At 42.3% G+C, this 22,774-nt stretch overlaps 1 protein-coding gene across 4 annotated transcripts in view; it reads right to left on the reverse strand.

The window, feature by feature from the left end:
• SLC2A12 (solute carrier family 2 member 12) overlaps positions 1–4,845 on the reverse strand; it is a 42,676-nt gene extending 37,831 nt beyond the window's left edge. For all 4 annotated transcript variants that reach the window (XM_063151224.1, XM_063151221.1, XM_063151222.1 and 1 more), the window contains exon 1: positions 4,537–4,845. In XM_063151224.1, coding sequence (XP_063007294.1) covers positions 4,537–4,651 — 115 coding nt within the window. In that variant the 5' untranslated portion in view covers positions 4,652–4,845. The remainder of the gene's footprint in view (positions 1–4,536) is intronic.
• Between the last annotated feature and the right edge of the window lie 17,929 nt (positions 4,846–22,774).

Raw genomic sequence — 22,774 nt, forward strand, 5'->3', positions numbered from 1 at the left:
ATTGTGATCTGGACCCAGTGTTCCTGCAGTGATTACACAGTGCCAAAGAGAAACTTGACATAATTTTTCCAGTCCTGGTGGACACTTCACTCTCTGCTTGTCCAAGGATTCTCACAGACACATACAGAAGCTTATCTTCTGGTTATTATTCAGGAAAACCTACTTCTTTTCTGACTGGATTCTTTCCAAGGCACTGCCTTGTCTTTAAATATGGCCTGCCTTGTTTTAGCTAATGAGGAATGCAAATCACTTTACATTTGTCTGTATTAGGGTTCAACTTACCTAACTGTGAAATATCTACATCATCTCTAGATTTCTCTTGTAACCACCTGAGAAAAATAGGCATTTCTAGACATCTGAATTACGGCGGATGCCTACTTCCCTCCATTGCCTATAAAAGGAAACTGTGTGGCTTGCTCAGATGCAGATGTCTAAAGTTAGCAGAAAGGCAGCCCAGACAGCACATTCACTTGCAGTCAGCAGGCCAAAGCATCCAAATTACATTCAGCCGGTGACATGTCCCATTTATTGATCACCCATCACCTTTATCACCTTGTTAAATAATCTGTTATTATTTTCTTCCAAAAAACTAACAACAGTAAGTAACAGAGGGGCAAAGACTGAGTTTAAGTCTCTCCTGCCAAAACACAGCAGCATAGACAGTGTACTCTGTTGATACTTTGAAGTCTGCGTCCTGCACAGTTCTTAATTCTTAAAATGTTGGGAGTATCATTTTTGTATGGTTTCAGTTTCTGAATGAGAGTGTCATGTCAAATATCTTGATAAAGTCCACCACCAGCACTGTTCTTTACAATCCAAACTGTGCTCACATCAGCCTGTAGTCCTTAGATCAGAGAAATTGAGATGGTTATTTAATTTTTGTCTGAGAGTCTGTACAAGCTGGATGTAGAGCTTGGAAACCTGGGAATTGATAGGGAAGCATTCGAGCTCATATATTTACTGCTTCTCCAAGTAGAGCAACTTGATCAATGTCTTCATGTTTATTTTTTTTGTTTTTACTGGGTCAGCTGGTATCCTTCTTCATGTGTCCAGTGACACATAGCCACAGTTGTACAGAAATAGTGGAAGGCTGTAACTAGAGCACCCCCAAATGAGAAGCAGATCCTGACGTGATGCACAGGGAGACACATTGTCCTCCTGCATTAGCAGCAACAAAGTCAGTAGTTAACTTGGTGTCTCTTGTCCCTCACAGGCACTATTCCACTGAAAAACATTGTTATACCACCATGAGCTTTTGTTTTAACTGGTGTACCCGAAACTTGCCTGCTCACCACTGCCTGCTGAGTTAAACCTTGAAATCTCTGCTCAGTTTCCCTTCATGACCTTCCTCTAGGCAAAATTCCCTCTGACTTCAGCATATGTTTTGCTTTAACATTTCCAGATAAAAAATGTTGCAGTAGTTGTACTCACAATCCTTTTAAGTGTCACTTTGAATGATGCTGCTGGCAGTTCTTAGGCATTCCTTTTTTTTTTACAAAAAGCTTCTTTATATATTTATACATATATTTGTCTTTTTTTTATGGGATGCCAACAGAGCATATGGCAGTGTACAGCCCAGGGGAATAAAATATTTTAATGATAGCTACCAGAGAATTTTCTCCTTCTGTCTGCCACTAATACCATGGCTAATGAGTGTGTGGCTGGTATGTGACAAGTGATTGGAAAGTCTATTCTCTAGTTTCCCATGTAAACAAAGTGGTTTCTCACAACTGTTGTTCAAGTCAAAAAGCAGCCCAACTTGGCAAACAAACCTATCTTTAAGAACATTTGTTGGAAGTGTTTATGCTTGGTTCCTGAAAAGGAGACCAACTGCAGTTGTACAGCAGCACAGTGTACCGGCCATGAGGCTGGACGGGGCCAAGTACAAAGGGTGTGCCCCTTTACTCACTTTCAAGCACATATTTGGGAAAATACATTCCTTCCAAAGGCACAGGATTTGGTCTGTGCATGTATATTATGGGCATTATGGATAAATGATCAGTGCCAGGGAAGATCTGCAAGCAGGCTGATTTGGGAAACAGCACTCCTCACCTACCTAATGGGAGGGAGAGATATGGGAAAGGAGCCCTCTCCCGCTCGGTTTGGCAGTACCAAGCCCCAGGTTAGTCCAGACTCCGAGATTTCTGTGATGTAGTTTTCTTTGCTATCTCCCAAGAGATCATTCAGCGTGCATATAGAAAACTACTGGGTGGGTAGGGAGATTACTTTATGTAACCTGTGCAAATATATCTATTTTGATAGGAGGAGACTAGACAATCTCTTCCACCATGGTACTTTCTTCTGTTTACTTTGATTTAATCTGAGATGAGAAACATCTCCGTTTAGAAGGGAAGGAAAGTATTTTCCTGTCAGGAAAGTTCTTTAAGCCTTGCAATTTCTTTGATCTATTTAGACCTTTGAGAAGTGAATTCAAGTTCTGTCAACCATTGGTTATTAAGCACAGGTTAGAAAACCCTAATGAGTTGAATGCATTGCCTAGATATAAATCCACAGCATGGAGTATCTTTTTTCAATAGAATGATATTTACTTTTATCTACAATAAATTTTAAAACTACAGCACCTGTATTTGAAAATAAGCTGTCTCTAATAACAGATTTGTTTTCCACCTGAGTGCTGTCTGACATACAAAATTTCAAGGGATATAGTATTTAAATTTCCCAAATTGTATTAAAAAATATTTTGCTGAAGTGTATAACATGAGGATCTTTTTTTTTTTTTTTAGGATAAATGTTTGATGGCATATATTGGGAATTGCTGCATAATTAAATCATGGTTTTGCTTCTCATAAAAGGTAATTTTCCTATTTTCATGTTATCATGATCTTTGCTGCCACAGTCACTTTCTCTATCTCATGCAGTTGCTGGGTATAAAGAGATTTATGTTACTCTGTTGCTCTATTCCAACACCTGAGGTTTCTTTAGATCCAGTAGCTGCTCAGTAGGTGCATTTCTCCTATTACCTAGAATACATCTGACCTATCAAAAATAATGTCAGGGCCATGTGGGATCACAATCATTTGACAAATGGGAATCCTCCCACCCAAGTGTGAAAGGCAAACCCAAAACAATCACTTTGTAAATTGAACTAAAAGAGAAGGTCGAAGGAAACAAATGTTCCACTAATCTAAACTCCTCCAGTGGTGGGAAGCACTGAATACTTTGTACACTATAAGCCATAATGTACTTTGTAAACAATATTCAAATTTCATGAAAAAAAGCTCCCTGACAATGATGGAGAGACAGACAATGCAGATCCCAGACAGACCCACCATGGCCAAGTCCTCTCTTACTGCTCTGCTATGTAATTTCATTATGTCAACAGGCAGCCTATCCCCTCATTACATGAAATGGCATTTGGGTTTTGTTTTGTTCGTTTCTAGTAAGAATCACCAAGTTCTTTTAATTTCTAACTATGTAATTACATATTCCTCAGGTTACTGCTTTAATTTTTGAGGGTAAGGACAGATATGCAATTTACACATACTCTTCTAACCTTAACCCATGTGCTGCAGAAACTTTGCTATCTGTTTATTGTTATCCTATAACCATCTGCACTGCTCTCCTCAGTCCCAAAGGCAAAGTTAAATGTGTCTGCACACCTACTGACTTTCTGTTCTTGGCTAACCTCTGATTCCAGTATCAGGAGACATTGCTTGACAGATCACTATTACACTCCAACAAAGCATTTGTGCCTATGGTTTCTGATTATTCCTGCGTTAATCAGTTCATTCAGCTCGAAGTGAACAAAATCTCCTTGAGACATTGTCATTTCTGGCTTATGACCATGCTGTCCTGTTTGGGTACAGCTTATAATAAGGCATAATAAACCTTGTGGCTGAGAAATATCATGATTGTGGGGCAATATTCCCTTCATCTTATCATCTAGGAAAGTGTTTGAAAATGCAAAACCACACTGCAACTGAGAAAAACTGCCTGGGTAGGACAGCAAAGATGAAGAGCTATGAAATGCAGTTTCTGCACTTAAAAACTTACTGCAGAATAAATGTTACAGCTGATTTTTGAGGGTGTCAGCACAGAAACCCTGTTTCTTCCTGAAATGGGAAAGGGAAGTAAAAACAGGAGGGAGACCCTGTCCCCCCACCCTGAGCTGTTCCTCTCATGGACAGGTGCAGTGCTTGCCTCACTCCCTCCACTCACTCCGGTGAAAGGGCTGAACTGCCCCGAGTGTGCAAGGACCAGATCACTGTTGTTGGAGGGCAGCAGCTTCTCCTATCTTCCATTAGGCTGATCTTCATGAAGGAAAATGATTTACACAACAAACAGCACCTACACGAGCAGTAGGACCGAGGCCTTTTAGGGAAAGTATCACACATTCAAAATTCATTCAAAATTCATTCAAAAGTCAAGCTGGCAGTCCCCGTCCTAGCTCACATGTTCCCCTCTTGCACTTTTAGAAGCTGAGACGGCCCGTCCCGGAGTGCCTGCGCTTGGTGGGGCCGAGCATTAGCGATGCGGGCAGCAGCCGCAGCCGGCGCTCAGCTCCTGCCCCCTTACCTGCGGCAGCCGGCAGCCGGCAGCGCCTGCAGCCCCGGCCGCGCTCCTCATCCTGCCCCGCGCCCACGGCCCGGCTCTGCTGCCTCAGCTCCTCCGGGCTCTGCCCAGGTGCCATCGCTGCCCCTTGGCACCTCGCTGGGGCGGGAGCGCTTCACAGCGCCGCGCTCCTTGCCCGGCCGGCCAGCAAAGGGCAGCTTGTTTTCCTCATGGCAACAAGTTCCCGAAGCCGGCTGAAACCAAATGCAAACCACAAAGTGGTTCGTGAACAACTTTGTTGCTATTTCAGAAGGCTTTGCCCTTTGCGGTGACACGGGCTGTTGCTATTCTGGGGAGCCTATTGCAGGCGAGGGGAGGGCCGTCTGTCGGAAGTATCGCTTTTGCCTTTTACAAATAGTTGGGACATCAGACATCTATCCATGCGCAGCTCCATGCACATTCCTTACCCATTCACTTACAGGGTCTCTCTCTTTTTCCCTCTCTTTTCCTCCTCTCCCTATGTTCATACGCTCAGGTTTTTAGCAGAGAAGGCACACTGAAGGGGAGGGTTTGAAGTGCTTGCTCTGTCTGCTAAAGTTAAGGCATGGAGCACACACACACGGCGTTGCTGCATTCTTGTAACTTCTGAGCAAATTTTAGTGAGAAGTAGTGAAGAGGAAAACAACCATGACAGCTCTTTGCAGCCTGTGAGAGTAGGAACCAGGACTTTACATGGCAAAGATGCGTGTGGTATTTTACAAGCAAATGCAGAGCAAGCCACCCTCTTTTCCATGACAATTATTTGTAGAAAAACTGAGACTGTCTCAGCTATATTGAGTCAAAGACTTGATTTTGATTGCTGCTGGGAGTCACTCCATCCTTACTTGCTTCTGTGGCAGCAGTGGCCAAGGGCTGGATGGCAGCAGGAGGGAAAGTTTGTGCACGGGTGCAGGTGAGCTGCCTATAGAGGCTGCCTGTCCTGCTCTCTCCCAGCCCTGGGAGAGCCTCCAAGTGCTCTCAGCAGACCCACTGCCTCCATCAGGCAAGTTGTCCAAGTTACCCCCAGTGGGAATCACTGTTGTATAATCTGGCAGCGCTGCAGGCATCTTGTTTGTTTTCAACAAGCTCTCTGATTGCTTGCTTGCTTGTTTGTTTTTCTTGTAATACATTAATGCCTGCAGATAGCATGGGAGGGAAAGGTAGACATAGAAACTCAGTAGCTTTGCAGTATTTCCAGACAGGAGAATTCCTAAACACTTTTTTCCTTATGTAGAGCAGGCATAATAAGCCCTTTATCAATGTTTGCTTAACAAGTAAAATGTGACAAAAGACATTTTAACTGCTCCATCTGACAGGTGCCTCACTGTCAGCTTCAGAAACTGAACTGCCAGGGATGCCACAGGGGCATTGCTTCCATTAGGAGTTTGGGCTTTGGCAGTGCCTTTTACATGTAGTTACACGGGTCAGCCTAACTCTGCTCTCACGTGTTACATACTTGTAAAATGTCCACCTGTCAGTCCTTACAGGACGCTGGTGGTGCTGTTAACATTTCTTAACACATCCACAGAAGTGTTGTTTCTTCATGGTTTATGTGCGAAAAGTAATGTTAACTTTTAAAGAAATTATTTGTATGTTTTGGAAAAAAAATTTAAAAAAAAAAGAAGCTGTTTAGGCTGGGGAAGGAAATGAAATGTTTTCACAGATCAAACTCAGCTGTGATAAGATTCCTCTGTGATAATGTGGTGTGTAATCGACCTCCTCTAACAACCCACACCTCATATAACCCACAGCTCAGGTCAGTGCAAGCTCTCTGGAAACTCAGCTGACTCCACAGGTGCCCAGCTGTTCCCACATCCCAAGTGCCTTCACATGTAATGGTCTTGGAGGTGCCAGAGAATGCCAGAGTTGCCTGTGGCAACTTGACAGGGAGGAAAGAAGAGATGTAACGCAACTGTTCAAAAACCCCTAAACTAAATGCTGTCCTACGACTAAAAATGTTGATTATACACAGCTGCTGGCACATACAGAATTTAGGAGGATTTAAAAACTTGTCAGGAACTGCACCTTCTCCTGAACAAGAAGCACATTACCCCCAGGAATAAATAATAAAAACATTGCATTACATTGACTTCTCAAATCTTATGATGAATAGATTTTATGAAATGAATGTTAAGTGAATACAATAGTGAACTTCTTTTTTGTTTAATAGGAACAAAAAGGTATTTTAGACAAACAGTAGGATTTCTTTTAACTGTGTTTGCACCTAGAGTTCAGTACCCTCAAAAGCCAGGGCCTACAATTATCTTAAATATTTACCTCCTTGTTTACTAAGAAATCCAGTCAAATAATCCATTTTTCCTTTCTAGTTCTGCCTTTATGTTATGGTACTTATGCCAGCTGCAACACAGCAATGGTTTAACTTTGCCCCCTGGGGTAATCTCAGAAGGTATGTACCTAGCTGGCACAGAGGATAAAGCAGCCAGTAGACACAGTACAAACTGTAATGGCCAAAGAAAATATGAAGGAACACATACTGAGGGCTTGTGTTTGGGCTGCCCAAAGGACAGTGCACACTTGCCACGCTGAGCTGTGGGTGCTGCTGAAGTTCCAGGAAGGTCCCTGGGCTTTGACTTGCTCCCTCAGGTATATCCTATGCCTGAAAATATTGTGTCAGTGTAATATGGTCTTTGGAAAAAAATGTTCCCAGTAAGTGGAAATATGAAATATTTTAGCCTGAGATCTGCTGTTTTCATGGTGTTGTTATGAGGGATGGGGTGCAGTGTCATCAGTTTCAGCTGATAGTGAAAAGCCACAACTCAGCCAGTGTGAGGAGGTCTTATCACAACTGCGGCAAAAATCTGAGGCATTGATGTTACTGGCGTTTACTGGTGCTAACTGGGAACCCAGAAAATGAAGGAACTGTAAAAAAGCTGATTGCAGCCAATGAAAGCAAACAGAGAGAAACAGCCTGTGCTGGTTCTGCAGTCAAGCCAGTCGTAGGGGGGTAGTGTGAAATGCAGCGACTGAAACCCTTGCTGGTGGCCACAGGGCGCTGGTCCGCAACCCCCTCTGCTTCCTACCAGAAATAAACAGTTAAGCAAGCAAGAAAAACTCTGGTGCAACAGACAGGACTGAGATAAGGAGGAAGAAAAAGAAGTGTGCTTTGATGCTTTTCAGTTCTCCGTTGTTTTCCTGTTACTGCCTTGCCTGTGCACAGTGCTCCAAACAATGGCTTGGCTGGGCTCTGCGCCAGGAGCAAGGTGTCCCTCGGAGCAGGGGCAGGCTGGGACAGGACTGCACCTGCTCTGCCCCTCTCATGGCTACCCAGGAAGGGAACCAGAGAGCAGGGGGAAATGCTGCCAGAAGGCAGCCCATCCAAAATGCTGAGATGGGCAACAGATGAATGATGCTCTGAAGAGTAGGAGCCCTGGCTTCACAGCTGTGCTGAGGGAGGGTGGGCAGAAGGTCACAGCCTTCAGGAGTGGGAAACAGGAGTGGGAAAGATTTCACAGCCCAAAGCAGGAGAGGGTTAGGACACAGGCAAGGGGTATGAGTGCAAAGATTCCCCCGTTGGTTTTATCCACGTGCAGCTGACAAAAAATCACCTTTTCTGCCATCTTCTCGGTTCCTTGCTTTCAAAATCAGACAAACATTTTAGCACTAGAAACATGATTAGGCTAGGAAAAGAAGATAAGATAGTCACATTCAATTGCTGAATACTCTATCTAGAAAATCTGTGAGGTTGATGTGGGGATTTCTTCTAAAATCTCCGGTCGTGGTTTGTATTTGTATTTCTGGTGATTTAATAACTCAGATTTGGGACTGTGGAGAGACAGGGAAGTTGGTGATAAGCCAATAGAAGCTAATTAAGAGTTGAAGAGTTTTCTGAATCAGTTTTCATAGACCACTTTTATCAATGTTGGGGTAAAGAAGGTAATCTTATTTCTCTGTAGATTTCATGATTCTTAAAAAGAAGATTGTGGAAGTCTCCTAATTAATTTATTTTAAAATGTAGAAACAAAGCTTTTCAGCAAACTATGGAGAGTATTTTCTTGACATATCAGCTTAAGTTACTTTGCCTTCATCTTTGATTGTTGAGATTTGTTCTCAGAACAAATAGTTTGCCATTTGCAGAACGCGTCCATGAGATGGCTGGCTTGGAACAGCAGGAGGAAGCGGCTGGGAAGATGAAAGAATGGAAGTGACATGGAGAGGAGAAGAAATGGAGAAAAACCAAAAGAAAACCATACTCCTTATTAAAAAAAAAAAAAAAAAAAAAAAAAAAAAAAAAAAAAAAAAGAAAAGCATGAATAGCCTTTAACATTAGTGTTGACACTTTGATACCCATACACAAGGAGGAAAATATGCCAAAATTCCAGTTACTGAGCAATGAGAGCTGGATTACAAAAACCGAGAGCTGCTTCAAGAAAGCGAAATGATCCATCCTTCAGGAACTTTGAATATAAAGATAGGTGTTATTACTGTTGTGCAGCAAAATAATTACAATTCATCAGACAGTTTTGCAAAGATGCTTTTTATAAATGTAAGGTATCTTCCAATAACACAATGTTTAGGCTATGCCATTTGTGTGATTTTGCAGCTGAATAAAGTAGAGACACATCAATAAATGGATAACACTTGGTAGTAAATAAATAATATAGTCTGATGAAACAGAAGTTTTTTTCACTCTAAGTCGTGTGGTTTCTTCCTAAGCCATACTCTTTCTGTTATGTTCTTAGTCACACTCAGAGGCAATGATTTATACCAATATATTTTTATCTGGCTTTAAAAAACTCAAACATAGACATAGTCCAGAGCTCATCACACTTCACGACTCCCTCCAGAGTCCCACTGACTCATGGCACAAATATTTAATCTTTTGGTCTTCTGTTAGTACTTCTTTAGAAGTACAGCGTGCCCTTGGTCAGCAATTCTGAGAGTTATGTTTTGGCAGAAACTTGAAATCAAACTGAAGGTAAGAACCAAAGACTGGAAAATACAATACAAATAGAATTGAGATGAGAAAACAAAATAAAATATAAATTTTAGGTCGGGTTTTCACATTCATGGCTGTGCAGCCTTTTCAACAAGTAAAAAGAAAGATCTTTTAGCTTCTGAGTAATCCAAAGGGGCCACTTGTACTTTCTTGCTGAATAACATGCCTACTGTTTGTCATCACACACTGTTCTTTCCTGTTTGCTTCAAATATTTTATATTTACATTTTCTTTTTTAACAAATCATAGAAACAGCAGCCTTCACATTGGAAAGAAAATTGTCCATCTGAAATAAAATTGGGAGGCAGTGCACATTCCCAGTGCAAGAACTGAGCCCAAAGAAGCCAGTTAGTAATGTCACCCACAGCTTGAAATCAGGTGGTTTCTAGGAATTTCCAAAAAGGTGCCAAAATTTGAATCCTTTAAGATCATTGTACAGTGGAAAGGGGAGTTTGTTCTTTACTCTTGTGATGAATTGTTAAAAATGTGTAAGCTGAAATTCCCTTTCCCTGTTCCAGTTAAGGAAAGAGGTGTACATCGCTAAGAAAAGTTTGAGTTGCTGAAATGTATTTTTTTTTTGTTGCTGGGAAACATTTTCTCCCACATGGAATATGTCAGTCACACAGGAAATGCAGTCATTTTCATGGTTTTAATTATTTCCACTGACAAAGTGTTTTGTTTTCTCCTGAAAATCTTATTGTTGCAAAAATAAACAACTAAATGTCATTAATGCTGTGCTTTGCCTTCTTGCTGGTTTTTGACCGCAGCTGGCAATCTGAAAGCAGTTTTACATGCACTCATTAAAACCAAATGTCTGGGTAAAGCTTTCCAAAGTGCATCCAAATTTTCAAGTCATTGCAGGCAAGCAGGAAATGAAGCCAGGCTCCAAAGCACAGGTCAGTTTGTGTTCACCCAGCAGTCATGAAGAAATGAGCAGTGGGCACTCCCACAATGCAATAAATGCTTCAGGTCACCTGTTCCCCAGAACCTCTGTCACCTGAGTGCATTAACAGGTAGCAAAGGCAGTCTTCAGTGGACACTGTGCATCTGGAGGTGTCTCAAATTTATTTTGAGATTACCATTCCCCTTCAGAGCTGGAGATACTGAAAGCTCAGTAGGTGGAGTGACAGATCTATTAGAACCCAGGACAATATAAGAGAGGCTCTTTGGAAAAACTGGAGGGTTTCTGCCCCAGAATCCTTTCCTCTGCACACACCAAAACCCCATCTTTTGAAATACAGGTAGGGGAAATGCTATGCTGGCAGCACTTTGACAGGGAGGAGACAGATTCCTTTCTCCACTGTACGTCCTGGAGGCACAGGTGGGCACTTTTCTGGCAGAGAGACGCCGGGCAGAAAACAGCTTATTTGCCTCTCACGTAAATGACACTTTCTCCTGATCACTGTGAGAAGGGAGTGGGTGCCCTTTAGGCACCAGGTCTCTGGCCCCTCACATCATGTTGTGTAGCTCCTGGAGGCAGGCTGTGCCTGTGTGGGCAGGAGCTGCCTGGTTATCCAACATAGATCAGTTGGGTGGGCAACCACGGGAGCCCGGGGAACCTCATCAGGAAAGATACCCTCAGCTGGGCTGTGGCCTCAGAGAGGATCCCTGACACACATCCACACATCCTCCAAAAGCACTTGGTGGGGATTGCAGCCTGCTGCAATTCAGGAGCTGGCATTTGCTCTTCTGGCATTTAAGTTTTTATTTGTTTTATTTTTAAAGGCCAAGATACATATCACCCTGGCAAAGCTGATTTTGTGAAGCAAACCCTGTCTTGTAATTTTCTGTTTAGTTTAGCAGCATGATTTGTATTGAAGGAGCTCCCTGAGCAGCTGAGAGCTGCAGCCTGCAGGGCCTGCTGCTCCCTCCCTCCATGCCCCTGGTAAAGGCAGGCAGCCTCACAAGAAGGCAGCTGCCACTTGTCACCAAGGTCCCTGTCATCCCAACACGGCTGCTTGGCTGACTTATTCTGTGCAAGAGACTTTAGCATCAGGGCTTGGGCCTCTCTGAAGACTACAGAAGTCCTGTTGCACTCATTTGCCTCCTACACAGCAGGGGCTGCCAGCCTATGAGCGACTCCTCTCAGCAGACACCCTCCTCCCTCCCTTCTCATTCAGATTCAGACTCTGTGCTGCTCAGCTTGGCTTAAACCTCTCTCTTGCAGACTAATCACTGAGGCATTAGTTGTTTAAATTCACACTGATGAAATAGGTGCTGGCAAAGCCCAAGGGACTTTCAGTGGTACAGCATGTGCTGTGCTGGGCACTAGCAGTGTCCTGAAGAGCACTGCACTGCCTCTGAGCAGGAATGCCCCAAGGAAAGAATGTCTGACATTGGGTTCACAGCAAACAGGGTGCACACAATGCTTTAGCCTTCCAACACAGCTTCTAACTTCAGCAGGTCTTGTCAAACAAGAGAGAACACAGCATAGTTTTTTAGTTAACTCTGATAAAGTTTAGCTCTTGGAAAGGACTTTCCTACCATGGACATAGTGCACGAGGAAGATTTTTGGGTACATGGAGTCAATAGGCAGAAAGCTGCTGACTTGGCTGAAGGCTAATTTCACACCACAAAAAGTAACCAGAAACTCCAGAGCAGCACTAGAGTTGTTGCTTACTTGCAGCTACTCTTATGAGAACAAGACAACTCGCAAGTTTCTTCCTGGCTCCTCTGGAAAAGTAAAAGACCCTTTTTCCTTCTCCACTGATTTTTGGGAAAACTGGTGAGTTTTGGTACTGCCTTCAACTTCTCCCCCTTCAGGTTGGGAGCTTTGAACACATCTCTCACACTTCACCTTCTTCTCCAAATCTTACCCTTTCCTAGGCAATTATCAATATGCACTCCACTTCTCAAAGAAAACTCTCTCCTTCCTGGTCTGTGGCTTGCCTGAGATGCACCTTGGCTTTTTGCAGTGGAACTATCTGCTCCTTCCTGATAGCAGCTCTGAAATTTCAGTTCTACTCAGTGAATATCACACTGCCTACCACATACACACTCACTGTTTCTTACTCCAAGCTCTTTGACCATGTCCTCTCCTCTACCTGAGCCCACCCAAAGGGGCAAAGCCACTACAGCAGTGAGAAAAGAAAACAAGGCCTTCAGTACCCTTTTGAGAAAGGTCCCAGTTCACTGCAAGACATCTGACTTCAAAATGGCTTTCTGTGTGATTTAGAGATTTTTTCCCTGACTAACATGTTCAGACATATATATCCATGTTTACCGCTGTGGGGTTTGGATCCCTTGCCAATTCTAGAAGCTAATACTCTTGTGCCAGCTCTCAATCTCTTGGACACATGCCATGGAAATCAGAGGCAACATATTAAAGTGCCTAATTCCTGGAGTCTTATGATTATCACATCTACACAACCCACCCTCTTAGCTGTAAAAACTTAAAAGCCTGAGTTAATTAAGCTTCATTCATAGAAACTCAAGAGTGAGAACATGAATGAAATAATTCAGCACTTTTTATTTCTAAAAGCCATGTTTTCTAAGCCGGTATTTTGATTATGTTCTGAAAGGTTTAACATTTATGTGTTTTAAATTTTATCTTCAGCTTGAACATACATGACATTAAAATTGAGGAGAAGAATCAGTTTTATGGGTAGAAGACATTTAATCCTTCAGGTTTATGACTGCAGGATAGTTGGAACAGTTCAATCCTTGCACCATTTATGAGAATCCTTGGTATGGGCGGGGCAGTAGTGGGCAGGTACCCTAGGGACTGTGCTCAGATGTGCAGCAACACACTCCTGGTCCCAATTTTGGCTGGGATAGAGGTGGCTGGGAGGCACTGATCGCTCTCAGGAATGGGCTGGGCATCAGTCAGTGGGAGGAGAGCAGTAGTATTGTGCATCACGTGGGACTCTTTCGGTTTTACCTCTTCCTCTCTCATCTGATGATGATGATTATTATTATTATTTACTTTGTTTAGTCATTAGACTACTCATATCTCAACCCACCAGTTTTACTTTTTTCCCTTATTCTTGTCTTCATCACACTGGGACAAGCTAGAGGAGTGAATGGGAGGCTGCATGGTACACAATTATTGTCTGGGGTTAAACCACAACACCCCTAAAAGGCAAGTTTTCAGTTTGCCACTTAAAAGGGAGGGCCTGAGCACACCCTTCAAATGCTTCATTCACCTGAAATCCTCCCTGCCAAGGGAAACACCTGTGCCAGTGGCAAGCTAGAGCAGAGAGGGCTGGGCAACACAGCTGCAGTGGAATTCCCCTTCACTATTTGCCTATGTCTTTTTGCAGGTGTTGGGAGGTCAGGGCAGGAGCAGAGGAACTTACCAAAGTCTTCACCTCTTTATTGGATCCTGGTTCCTCAGAGATAATGAGTGTCATGGAGCAAGTGGGATTTGGAAGGAGCATTTTGGAGAAAAAGCAGAAGCGTTATTGCTCTGCATGGTAACTGCAGCTGGCCAGGTGCTTGCAGCCAACAGATGGGTTTGCATGTCCTGCATGGACCCTGCAGCCTGCTGGAGCTGCACAGGCTGCTCTCAGATTAGGCAAGTCTGCTTTCAGACAGCTTTCAGAGACTTCCCACATCATTCCATTCCTCCAGCTTCATTTCCAAGTCAAATTAAAGTTTGATCTCTGTAGGTTGCTGTGAGTTTGGACAGGAGAGATTTCTGGGCAGCCCAACAGGCCAGGGGCTGCTTGGCTCCTTGTAGATGGGACTCCTGCCTGTGCCACTCTGGGAAAGGGGAATCTAGGGAGCAACTCACAACTATCTCAGCAACAGTTTGTGTTGTGCCTCCCTGCTTAACTGAGCAGGGAGAGGAACCAAACAGCTTCTTCTTGAATACAATACAGGTTTTTCTCAATAAGTCATATCACAGATAATTACAGATATTATGAGTTAAAAGGAGCCCACAAGGATCATCAAGTCCAACTCTAAAGTAAATGGCTGGTATGGGGACCAACCCATCACTTTGGTGTCATTAACACCATACTCTGACCAGCTGAGCCAATCTCAGGATCCTATTAATTTGTTCTTCATGTTTGAGTACAGGTTGATTTCATGCATGGGGCACCTGAAAACACTACCACAAAAGGCAGCTGTGTGCAAGCTGGTAAATCCCACAAGCAGAGGGTATTCGTGCCTCTGGTACTCTGCACTTTTGTGCACATGCACAACAGATTGTTTAAAATCTCTACTGCATATGGTTGTTTTCACACCCCCTCACCTTGTTCAGTACACAAAGAAGATAATTATTAGCTAATAATATTGTAGAGGTCTGTAGTACATCAGAACTCAATCTGCAAAACCACAGCCATTGCTGCTTCCTTTATAACCTACAGTGATAGTGAGCATTATGGTGTTTGTTTTTTCCAGCCTGTGGTATTAACCTTGGAAATGGAGATAATCTGTCATGGAAATACAGTTAACAGTTTCCCCATAAAATGCTATATGGTACAGTAACAGATAAAAATTTCATAAGACTGAATTAATCCACCTTCACAACATGACAAAAAGATGAATGGATAGCATTAACTCTGCATTGGAGTTCAGGAATGAAAATGTGTCATTTTAAAGCCCAAAACATCCTTTATATTTGGACACCCAGCCTGGGAAACCTAGACTCTGTCCTTGTGATTTAGTATTAACCAAGCCTTAAAACATATAAAGGCAGTTACCGTTCACTTTGTTCACACTTGGGAGTCTGGAACACAGATGAAAATAAAGCTTAAGCATTTCAGATCCTGCCAAGGGGAAAAATAGGTCTGACAGCGTCCCCTGTAGGCCATACAGTCCATTTTCCTGCCCTAACAAAAGGTCAGCTATCTCAGTCTTTGCTGGTTATCTTTAGTGCTAAGTTTTTCCTGTCTAACCTGCTCTTTTAAAATGCCTAAACACAGATTTCACTGTCTTCTGAGGCAGGTCTCTTCCACTGCCTAATTATGCTCGTTGTTAGACTCATGTTTATCTTAGACCCTCTGTACAAGTGCTAGTCCATCTTTCCTTGCTCTGTTCCCAGGGGACATGAAGAACTGTGTATTTCTCTGCTGTTTGAAGACTCTGGATATCTGCTGCTGACTTTGACAAGACTCCTCACTGAATGACACCCTCTTTGGGGAATGTTGCTCAGAATGGGACATGAAGCACCAGTGGATGCCTCAGGGCTGCTGAGTAAGGCAGAAAAGTTTCTTCATGACTCTTTCATGTTAGTTTTTCTGCTTATATATCACAGACACGATTCTCACATTTCTGCCCAACAGTGTCAACATTATTGCTCATTAATAAGATGGGGTATGCTACAACCTCAATTCCCTTTCTGAAGAACTATTAGCCAGCCTGCTACATCCCCTTTCATAATTCTGTAGTAAATTACTCTTACTTAAATGTATAATTTTGTGGTCTAACTGACTTATTAGTCACATTTTTACAACTCTCTATACTAATTTGTCAGTGGAGCTCCCCTCCTAGCTGGATGTTGTTTGTGGTCTCCCCCACAAAGTTAATGCACACATCTGCTGATGACATGAGTGGTGGAAGGGGAGCCAAGAGAAAAGAAGTAAACCCAAGACAGACCACTGTGGAAGCGACCACAGATTTTTCTTCAAGTTGACAATTATTTGTTAATAATTCTTCATATATATTAAGAATTACTAATAAATAATTGTAATGTCCCTACTGCAATTATTTTCCATGCATTTAAGAAACAAGGCATCTACCAATGAACAAACTGACCTGGAAAGTCTGGTGTAAGCGACTTCCCTAGAATCAGGTGCCAAACAGGCAGAGGTTGGAGCTCTACTTTCATCTACCTCCACCATGGGGCAATTTTCTTCATGCTGTTCCGTTCAAAACTCCCTGGAGTGGCTGGATGGGGACAACTCTCTCTTCCTGAGGAGAGTGAAGGGCAAGGTGCAGCTTCTTGGGCATCAAGAGCTGGGAAGAAAGGACATGACATAATCCCTGAAGATAGCACCTTCAGAGACTTCAGCTTTTAAGCTCTAGCAAGCCTGTACATGCCCTAACTCCTGATTTAACAAAAATTAGGGGTTTTTTAGGAAGAGGAAAGCATTCTTGGTACAAAGACTAACTGTCAAGCTCATTGGGTGTCCACTGAGGGTCTACTTTTAAGAAGCCAATTGCCTTTTATATTCTTCACCCTCTGGTGGCAAAAGAACAACAGGAGAGCTGACACAGAATTCATAAGAGGTTTGGAGGGAATTATCCATTACAGATTCTTCGTCTTTTCTCAAAATCCACACCTAAATGCATTACACCAATGTCATGTGTCTTCTTTATCAGCATCATATCATAATCTTTGCATTTCATAAATCCATCAGAATTGTGAGCTCACAGAAGCAGGTTTTGTATGGTTGCTTTCAGCTTCTTGAACATAGGCAAGAAAAATAAGCTTCTGTTTTATGGGTTTCAGTTTAATACAGTTTGGAGGGGAGAAAATCCACTGCTTTTAATGGGGATTTTTTTGAACAAACTTAAAAGAAAAAACAGGTCTATTTTTACTCCACTAGAGGTCACCAGCACTATATTTTTCAAAGAATACTACAGGAAAGAACAAGCTAATTTCACTTCAAGAACTTCACTTGGCACTTAACAATGTGATGTGTTTGACCAGCTAATCATTCCAGAATAGCTGTACCAAACTACTTTTGACAACCATCTCACACAAATTTCTGTTTTGGTAGCTGATAATTTTTCTAGGAAAAAAAAACCAAAGCAAATGAAAACAAACCACAAAAAAAAAAAAAAAAAAAAAAAAAAACAAAAAACAAAACAAAAAAAAAAAAAAAAACAAAAAAAACAACAAAAAAACCACACGCACACACACACACAAAAAAAAACAAAAAAAAAAAACCACACAAAAAACAAAGACCTCTCAACCAACCAACAAAACCCCAGTACTTTAACTTTGTACTAGCTTGTTCACACCATAAAGGATAGCTTAGCAAAGTTAGATCATACCAAAATAAGTGCACTGAGCAGTTATTTCAAAGTGCTGAGACTCCAGCTAAAAAGGGGAATACTCATTAACAGTAGTATAAATTAAAATAAGGATTTAAAATTTGTTTCTGTGCTCCTCCTTAGCCAGCTCAGTAAATAAAGACCAGAGAGGATACCTTATGTCAAGACACATTAACCCAGACTTGAGACTAGCCCTGTGGTTGTCCGGAGTCTGTAACAATTTGCAGTAGGCTGGCTGATACCCCTACCTGTGGCACTTCTGCTGCCTCCTCACTGCAGCCATTTGGGGACCTGGTCTGGGGTCACAGCGACAGTTTAACTCCTGAGGGACACACTCAGGGCGGGCACTGATTTTGCTGCAGTGCTGTGCTCTCAGCTACCTTGCCTCTTCCTTGGGAGTTGGAGCTGAGCTCAGCAAGTGGTTGTCACATCTCCACTGCGAGTGGAATCACAGCTGACCAATATCAAATTTGTTGTGATAAGTTATACAACATCCTCATCAGAGCCAAGGGTGGCAGCAACAGTTATTAAACTGGTTGTAAACATATCTGGAGATAGGAGTATCCCAAAGGGAGCACCAAAACTGGCCTTCAACTGCAGCAATCTGAGGCTTCTCACAGCTCCCCCCTTGTTTCCCTGCAGCAATGTTGCATCCACTTTTCTTCCCCCTGAGCTGCTCTGTGCAGTTTTCTCTCTCCACGTCATTGCAGCAGTGTCAAATTGAAGCCCTGTTAATCTGTTACCCTAAGGCCTTAGCATGGCCTTGCCTTGACACCTCATCCTTTGGAAAGGATCAGGTCCTACAGCAGAGCCACAGCCTATCTGTATTGGTCCAGGTTGTATTTTTCCATGGATAATGCAATCACAGGCCTCAGCATGCTTTTCCAGAGGGGAGCAGGGCCATCACACATCCTGCTGCTCCAGGAGATAAGGGTGCACAATAGCCCAGTTCATGGTGCACAGACCACAGCACACCAAAAGAACTTCACCTTTGCTGACAGACCAGGTCAGGGGCCAGGCAACGGGAAACTAAAAGAGTCTCTTCCCAGAAAGCTGTGCCTTGCTCATGAATCAACAGATATCAACGGCAAGTACAGCTGCCAAACACTGTGCAGCTCCATGAGCAATGGCTTACATATAAACCATTTAATGAGTTCATATGTACCCTTGCAGAAATCTTTCCCTTCTATGTTCTGCCCCCATTTTTCAAAGCCTTACCCCAGTTACCTCCTGGTTCTCTTGTCCACTTTTGGGTCTACCCACACTCCTAAGCTCACCCCTCCATGGATATCACCTTGTGAGGCTCCACCAAAGGAGACAAAGAACCATCCTCCTACATGAAACTCAGAGCCCCCACAATCCCCATCAGCAACAGAGCAGTTCAAATTCTGCTTGTGAGAGAGCAGCAGGTGTCAGGCAGGAAACAATTCATGACAGAGCACTAAATGTGTTGGCTGTACTGTTTCTGGGCTTTTTGAGTGCTTACCAAAATGCTACTCCTTGCAACACCCAGCTGAGGGAGGAACACGGCAGAGATAGAGAAGGTAGCTGCAACCTCCTAGTGTTTCTGGCAGCAAGGAGTGGTTTAGAGGTATCAGAGACAGCAAAACCCTCACCTGCTTAGCTCAGCACTCATGTTTGGGATGGCTGTAGCAGGAATTGAAGCAGATCCTTTAGTGCTCCACTGTGAACTACGATTTTTTGAAGGAACCAGACCACTGTATATGTGACCACTTTTATTCCACACTTAAACAAATATCAGTTGTCTTTATTTCATGGCAGCTAGTGTCTCTCATAGCATTGTCACTGCAATGAAGTCTGTGTGGTTGAGGAAGAACATGGTGTTTCTCTAGTTCTTCTCTTGGTCATTGCTAGCATCAATTTTGCCCTTTCTTCTTCAGGGTCAAAGAACCAATGTGCACAGCTTAAGTAAGGCTCCTGGATGGAATAAAATTAGCCTTTCACCAAATCATGGATATTCACCTTTTTGGATGGATATACTTTTGCTCTGCTTGAGCTCATTTATTAGCCACAAGTGGCATGGACAGGGTGAACAGGGATTGATCATTTCACTGTTGTCTTAACACAGTAGTTCTAGCTCATGAGGGAAAAGAGTGGTAGAAGAGAGATGTGGGAGAAGATATAGTTCACAGCCACAGTCAAGCACCACAGCTTGTCCTCCCACAGTAGAAACTGACAGGCAAGACACAACCTGTGGTGTTCAACTGGACACTTTTCCCTCATATTAGGAAATGTGGGAAATCTGTTGCCACGAGAAGGTGTGATGATGGAAGAGGGAAATGCACTTTGTTGAAACCTAATCTGTTGAGCCGGAATACAGGCAGTAGTGAAGAACCCTTTCTGTAGTTTCTGCACAAGCTCACTGCTGAAGCGAGCACCGTATGTCCCCTGTGGGCCTGCAGAGCCGAGACTGAAAGCCTGGCTGTCTCACCTTGCTCACTGCTGCTGTCAGAGCTGACCAGGGTAAACATCCATCAAGCTAATGGTGTCCCTGCAGCAGAATTGAGTGCAGGCTGTCAAAACCAGCTAAGAAGCACAGCAAGTACCTGTCAAGCTCCCTGCTAGCAGCCCCTTGCCTAGGGTTGGGGATGTTCACATCATCTCCTTCGGCAGAGCAGCTTACAGGTACCTTAAATTTAGTTCAAGGCTGCCTGCATTCATGCAGGCATGCTCTGGTTACAGGATGTACACACTCCCAGGGGAGGGTTCAACCTACAGTTTGTCCTACTGCTGACATGCAATACCATGCCTCCTCCTCAGCATGGCAAAATGGTGTTTTTGTCGTGTGGTTTTGGATTAACCCAAATGGGAAAAGCTTCTTATATACCTGGAGGGTAGAAAATCTGACCTATTGTGCTCTTCATGCTATTGAGGTAAAAAGGATTAAGGTGTACATGGAGTGAGAAAATATCAGAGTATGCCTCTGCTGATTTCAAGATGCAGCTGCCGTCAGTGTTTGTGCTTGCGTTTCTACACCTTCTCCTTTGTTATATTTGGAGTGAAAATTAACTTGCCATACAAGTCCTTAAGGATATGTCATTGATAAGTGTATTTGTGGAAAATCAGTACAGAATATTTAAAATAAATGCAATTAAAATGTTCTTTGATGAAGAGTTCAGAAAAGTTCTATAATCCTAGCTCTGAAAGACATACTGGCAAACTGACATTATATTCAAAGAGGGAAGGGGATTAGATTTTGCACTTGATGTGATCAACTAGGTTCTGAATTGATTCTTCATTTTAGTAACGGCACTTTTCCAGCTGCCTTTTCAAAGTGCAGATTTCAATAATAATAATAAAAAAAGCCATATTTATAGAGGACTAAGCTTCCTGGAAATACCACAATTGAATTCACAAGCTTCTTAACATCCTTTTTATATCCTGAAGATTTAATCAGTGAATTTTTGTCTTTAGACAGCAAGTAATTTGGCATTAGCGCTTCACCTTATTTAGGTCGGTTGAAAAAGACTCCTGATTTATGGTGAACATACAGGGAGAATCCAAAATTGTAAAGACTGACAGCCTAAATTTAGGAAAGGTAACAGAAAGTATTGTACTCAAAGCTAATAGCACTGAGGGAACAGGATACTGTCAGGTGTTTCAGTTCTTAAGAAGACCTCCCCTATTTTGTGATGATAACAACCGTGGTGACCAAATTCTGCTTTCAGTTTTAACTGTAAAAACCCATAGGACTCTTCAGCCTTACTGTAACTTATGTTGACATAAATAACAGCAGGTTTTTTCTCTTTATTTCTCTCTTTATTATTTAAAATTTTACCTTCTTTGAAAACTGCCCTGTTCAAAAAAGATTTAAACAATATTTTCAGTCTTTCAGATAAAAATAAATTTCTATTTGAATTTAGACTAATTTGGAACATAATTATTCTGCAACAAGTTGTTTGTAGTAAAAATCTCAGTTAGAATAAAAGTTTTCCTGGTAATAAAAAATGGGCAATAAAGTCAGGAAGAGCTGAGATGTGCAAGGCCTTACTTTTTAGATCCGACAGGATATTGTTAGAGATGTTTATAACTTTTAAAAATTTGAGTCAGATTGCAGAGGCTTGCTATGCCATGATCAGGGCAGAGCCTGAATCAAAAGAATCAGAAAGAAAGCTATCAAATGTGCACTACAGAACATTAAGCTACTATCTATAGAGGGAAAAGAGAAGGTGTGAGATTTCTCTGTTGCAGAGAAAATGTGTCTGAATCTGACAAGGACTCGGAGATGAGGGTGTGACAAAGGGCAGACAAATAGAGGGGGTCACAGGCAACTGGAGTGATGGCTTCTCAGGTGTCATCTTTGTGAAACCAAATTCTAATTACAATTTGCTACTCAGTGTTGGATAAATAGAGAGATATAATAGATCCTCCCTTTAATATGAGGTTACATGAGTAGCTGCTGGATTCCAAACTGTAAGCAATGTGTATCTTATCTCCTCGTGTCATGGGTTTGGGTACTGCACGTGCCTGTGTGACTCATACAGCATACCCAAGTGCCATCCATCAGCAGCGAACACTGAGACAGGAGAACAAGAGCACTGAAGACTGAGTTCTTGAATTCTCATTCAGGGAAGGGTATTGATATCTTTTTTTAAATAGTCTATTCAAAAAGGCAATTCTGGAACTGAAGCAGCACTTTTTTTTTCTTTACTTGAAGAGGACTCTCAGGATGATGTGATAACATTAAGGTATATTTGCTGCAAACAGATGAAAGAGCTTAGCTGAAATGAAAACACTGAATAGAGACCATATACTTGGCTACACGTGGGAAAAATAATCACTGCTTGGTTCACGTGCATCCATAAAGTGCTAGAGGATAGATGCAAGTAATCTGTTTGCAATTTCTCACACTTGGTAGATATTTGTGGTTTGTTTAATTTAGAACTGTCTCATAAAACTGTCCCTAACAGAAAATGGTAAGTACATATCGTCAAAAAATATTTTCATTATAAAAACCTGCTTGTAATTTTCAAGTGGTTGTGGGACCAATTTTTTTAATTGCACAGGAAGCTCTGACTAATTTCCATAAAGTCAATCTTGTGCCAGAACCACACTGACAGAAGGAGAGGTGAAAATCAAACTTGCTCTGTTTTTTCTTACTTCACAATCAGTGATATTCCCAAAATAATTTTAGCAATTTATACTTATCAAACTTATCAAGTTAAAAGATGTGAGGGGCATTCAGACAATCAAGATGAGCATTCCTGAAATGACTGGAGACCTGACTACATAATGGGAAGAAGAAAAGCTTGGATGCATGAACATCTTTAGGAGAAGATTATCTTCAATCTATGCTTAT

Source organism: Melospiza melodia, chromosome 3 (genome assembly GCF_035770615.1).
Source record: "Melospiza melodia melodia isolate bMelMel2 chromosome 3, bMelMel2.pri, whole genome shotgun sequence".
Lineage (NCBI taxonomy): Eukaryota > Metazoa > Chordata > Aves > Passeriformes > Passerellidae > Melospiza > Melospiza melodia.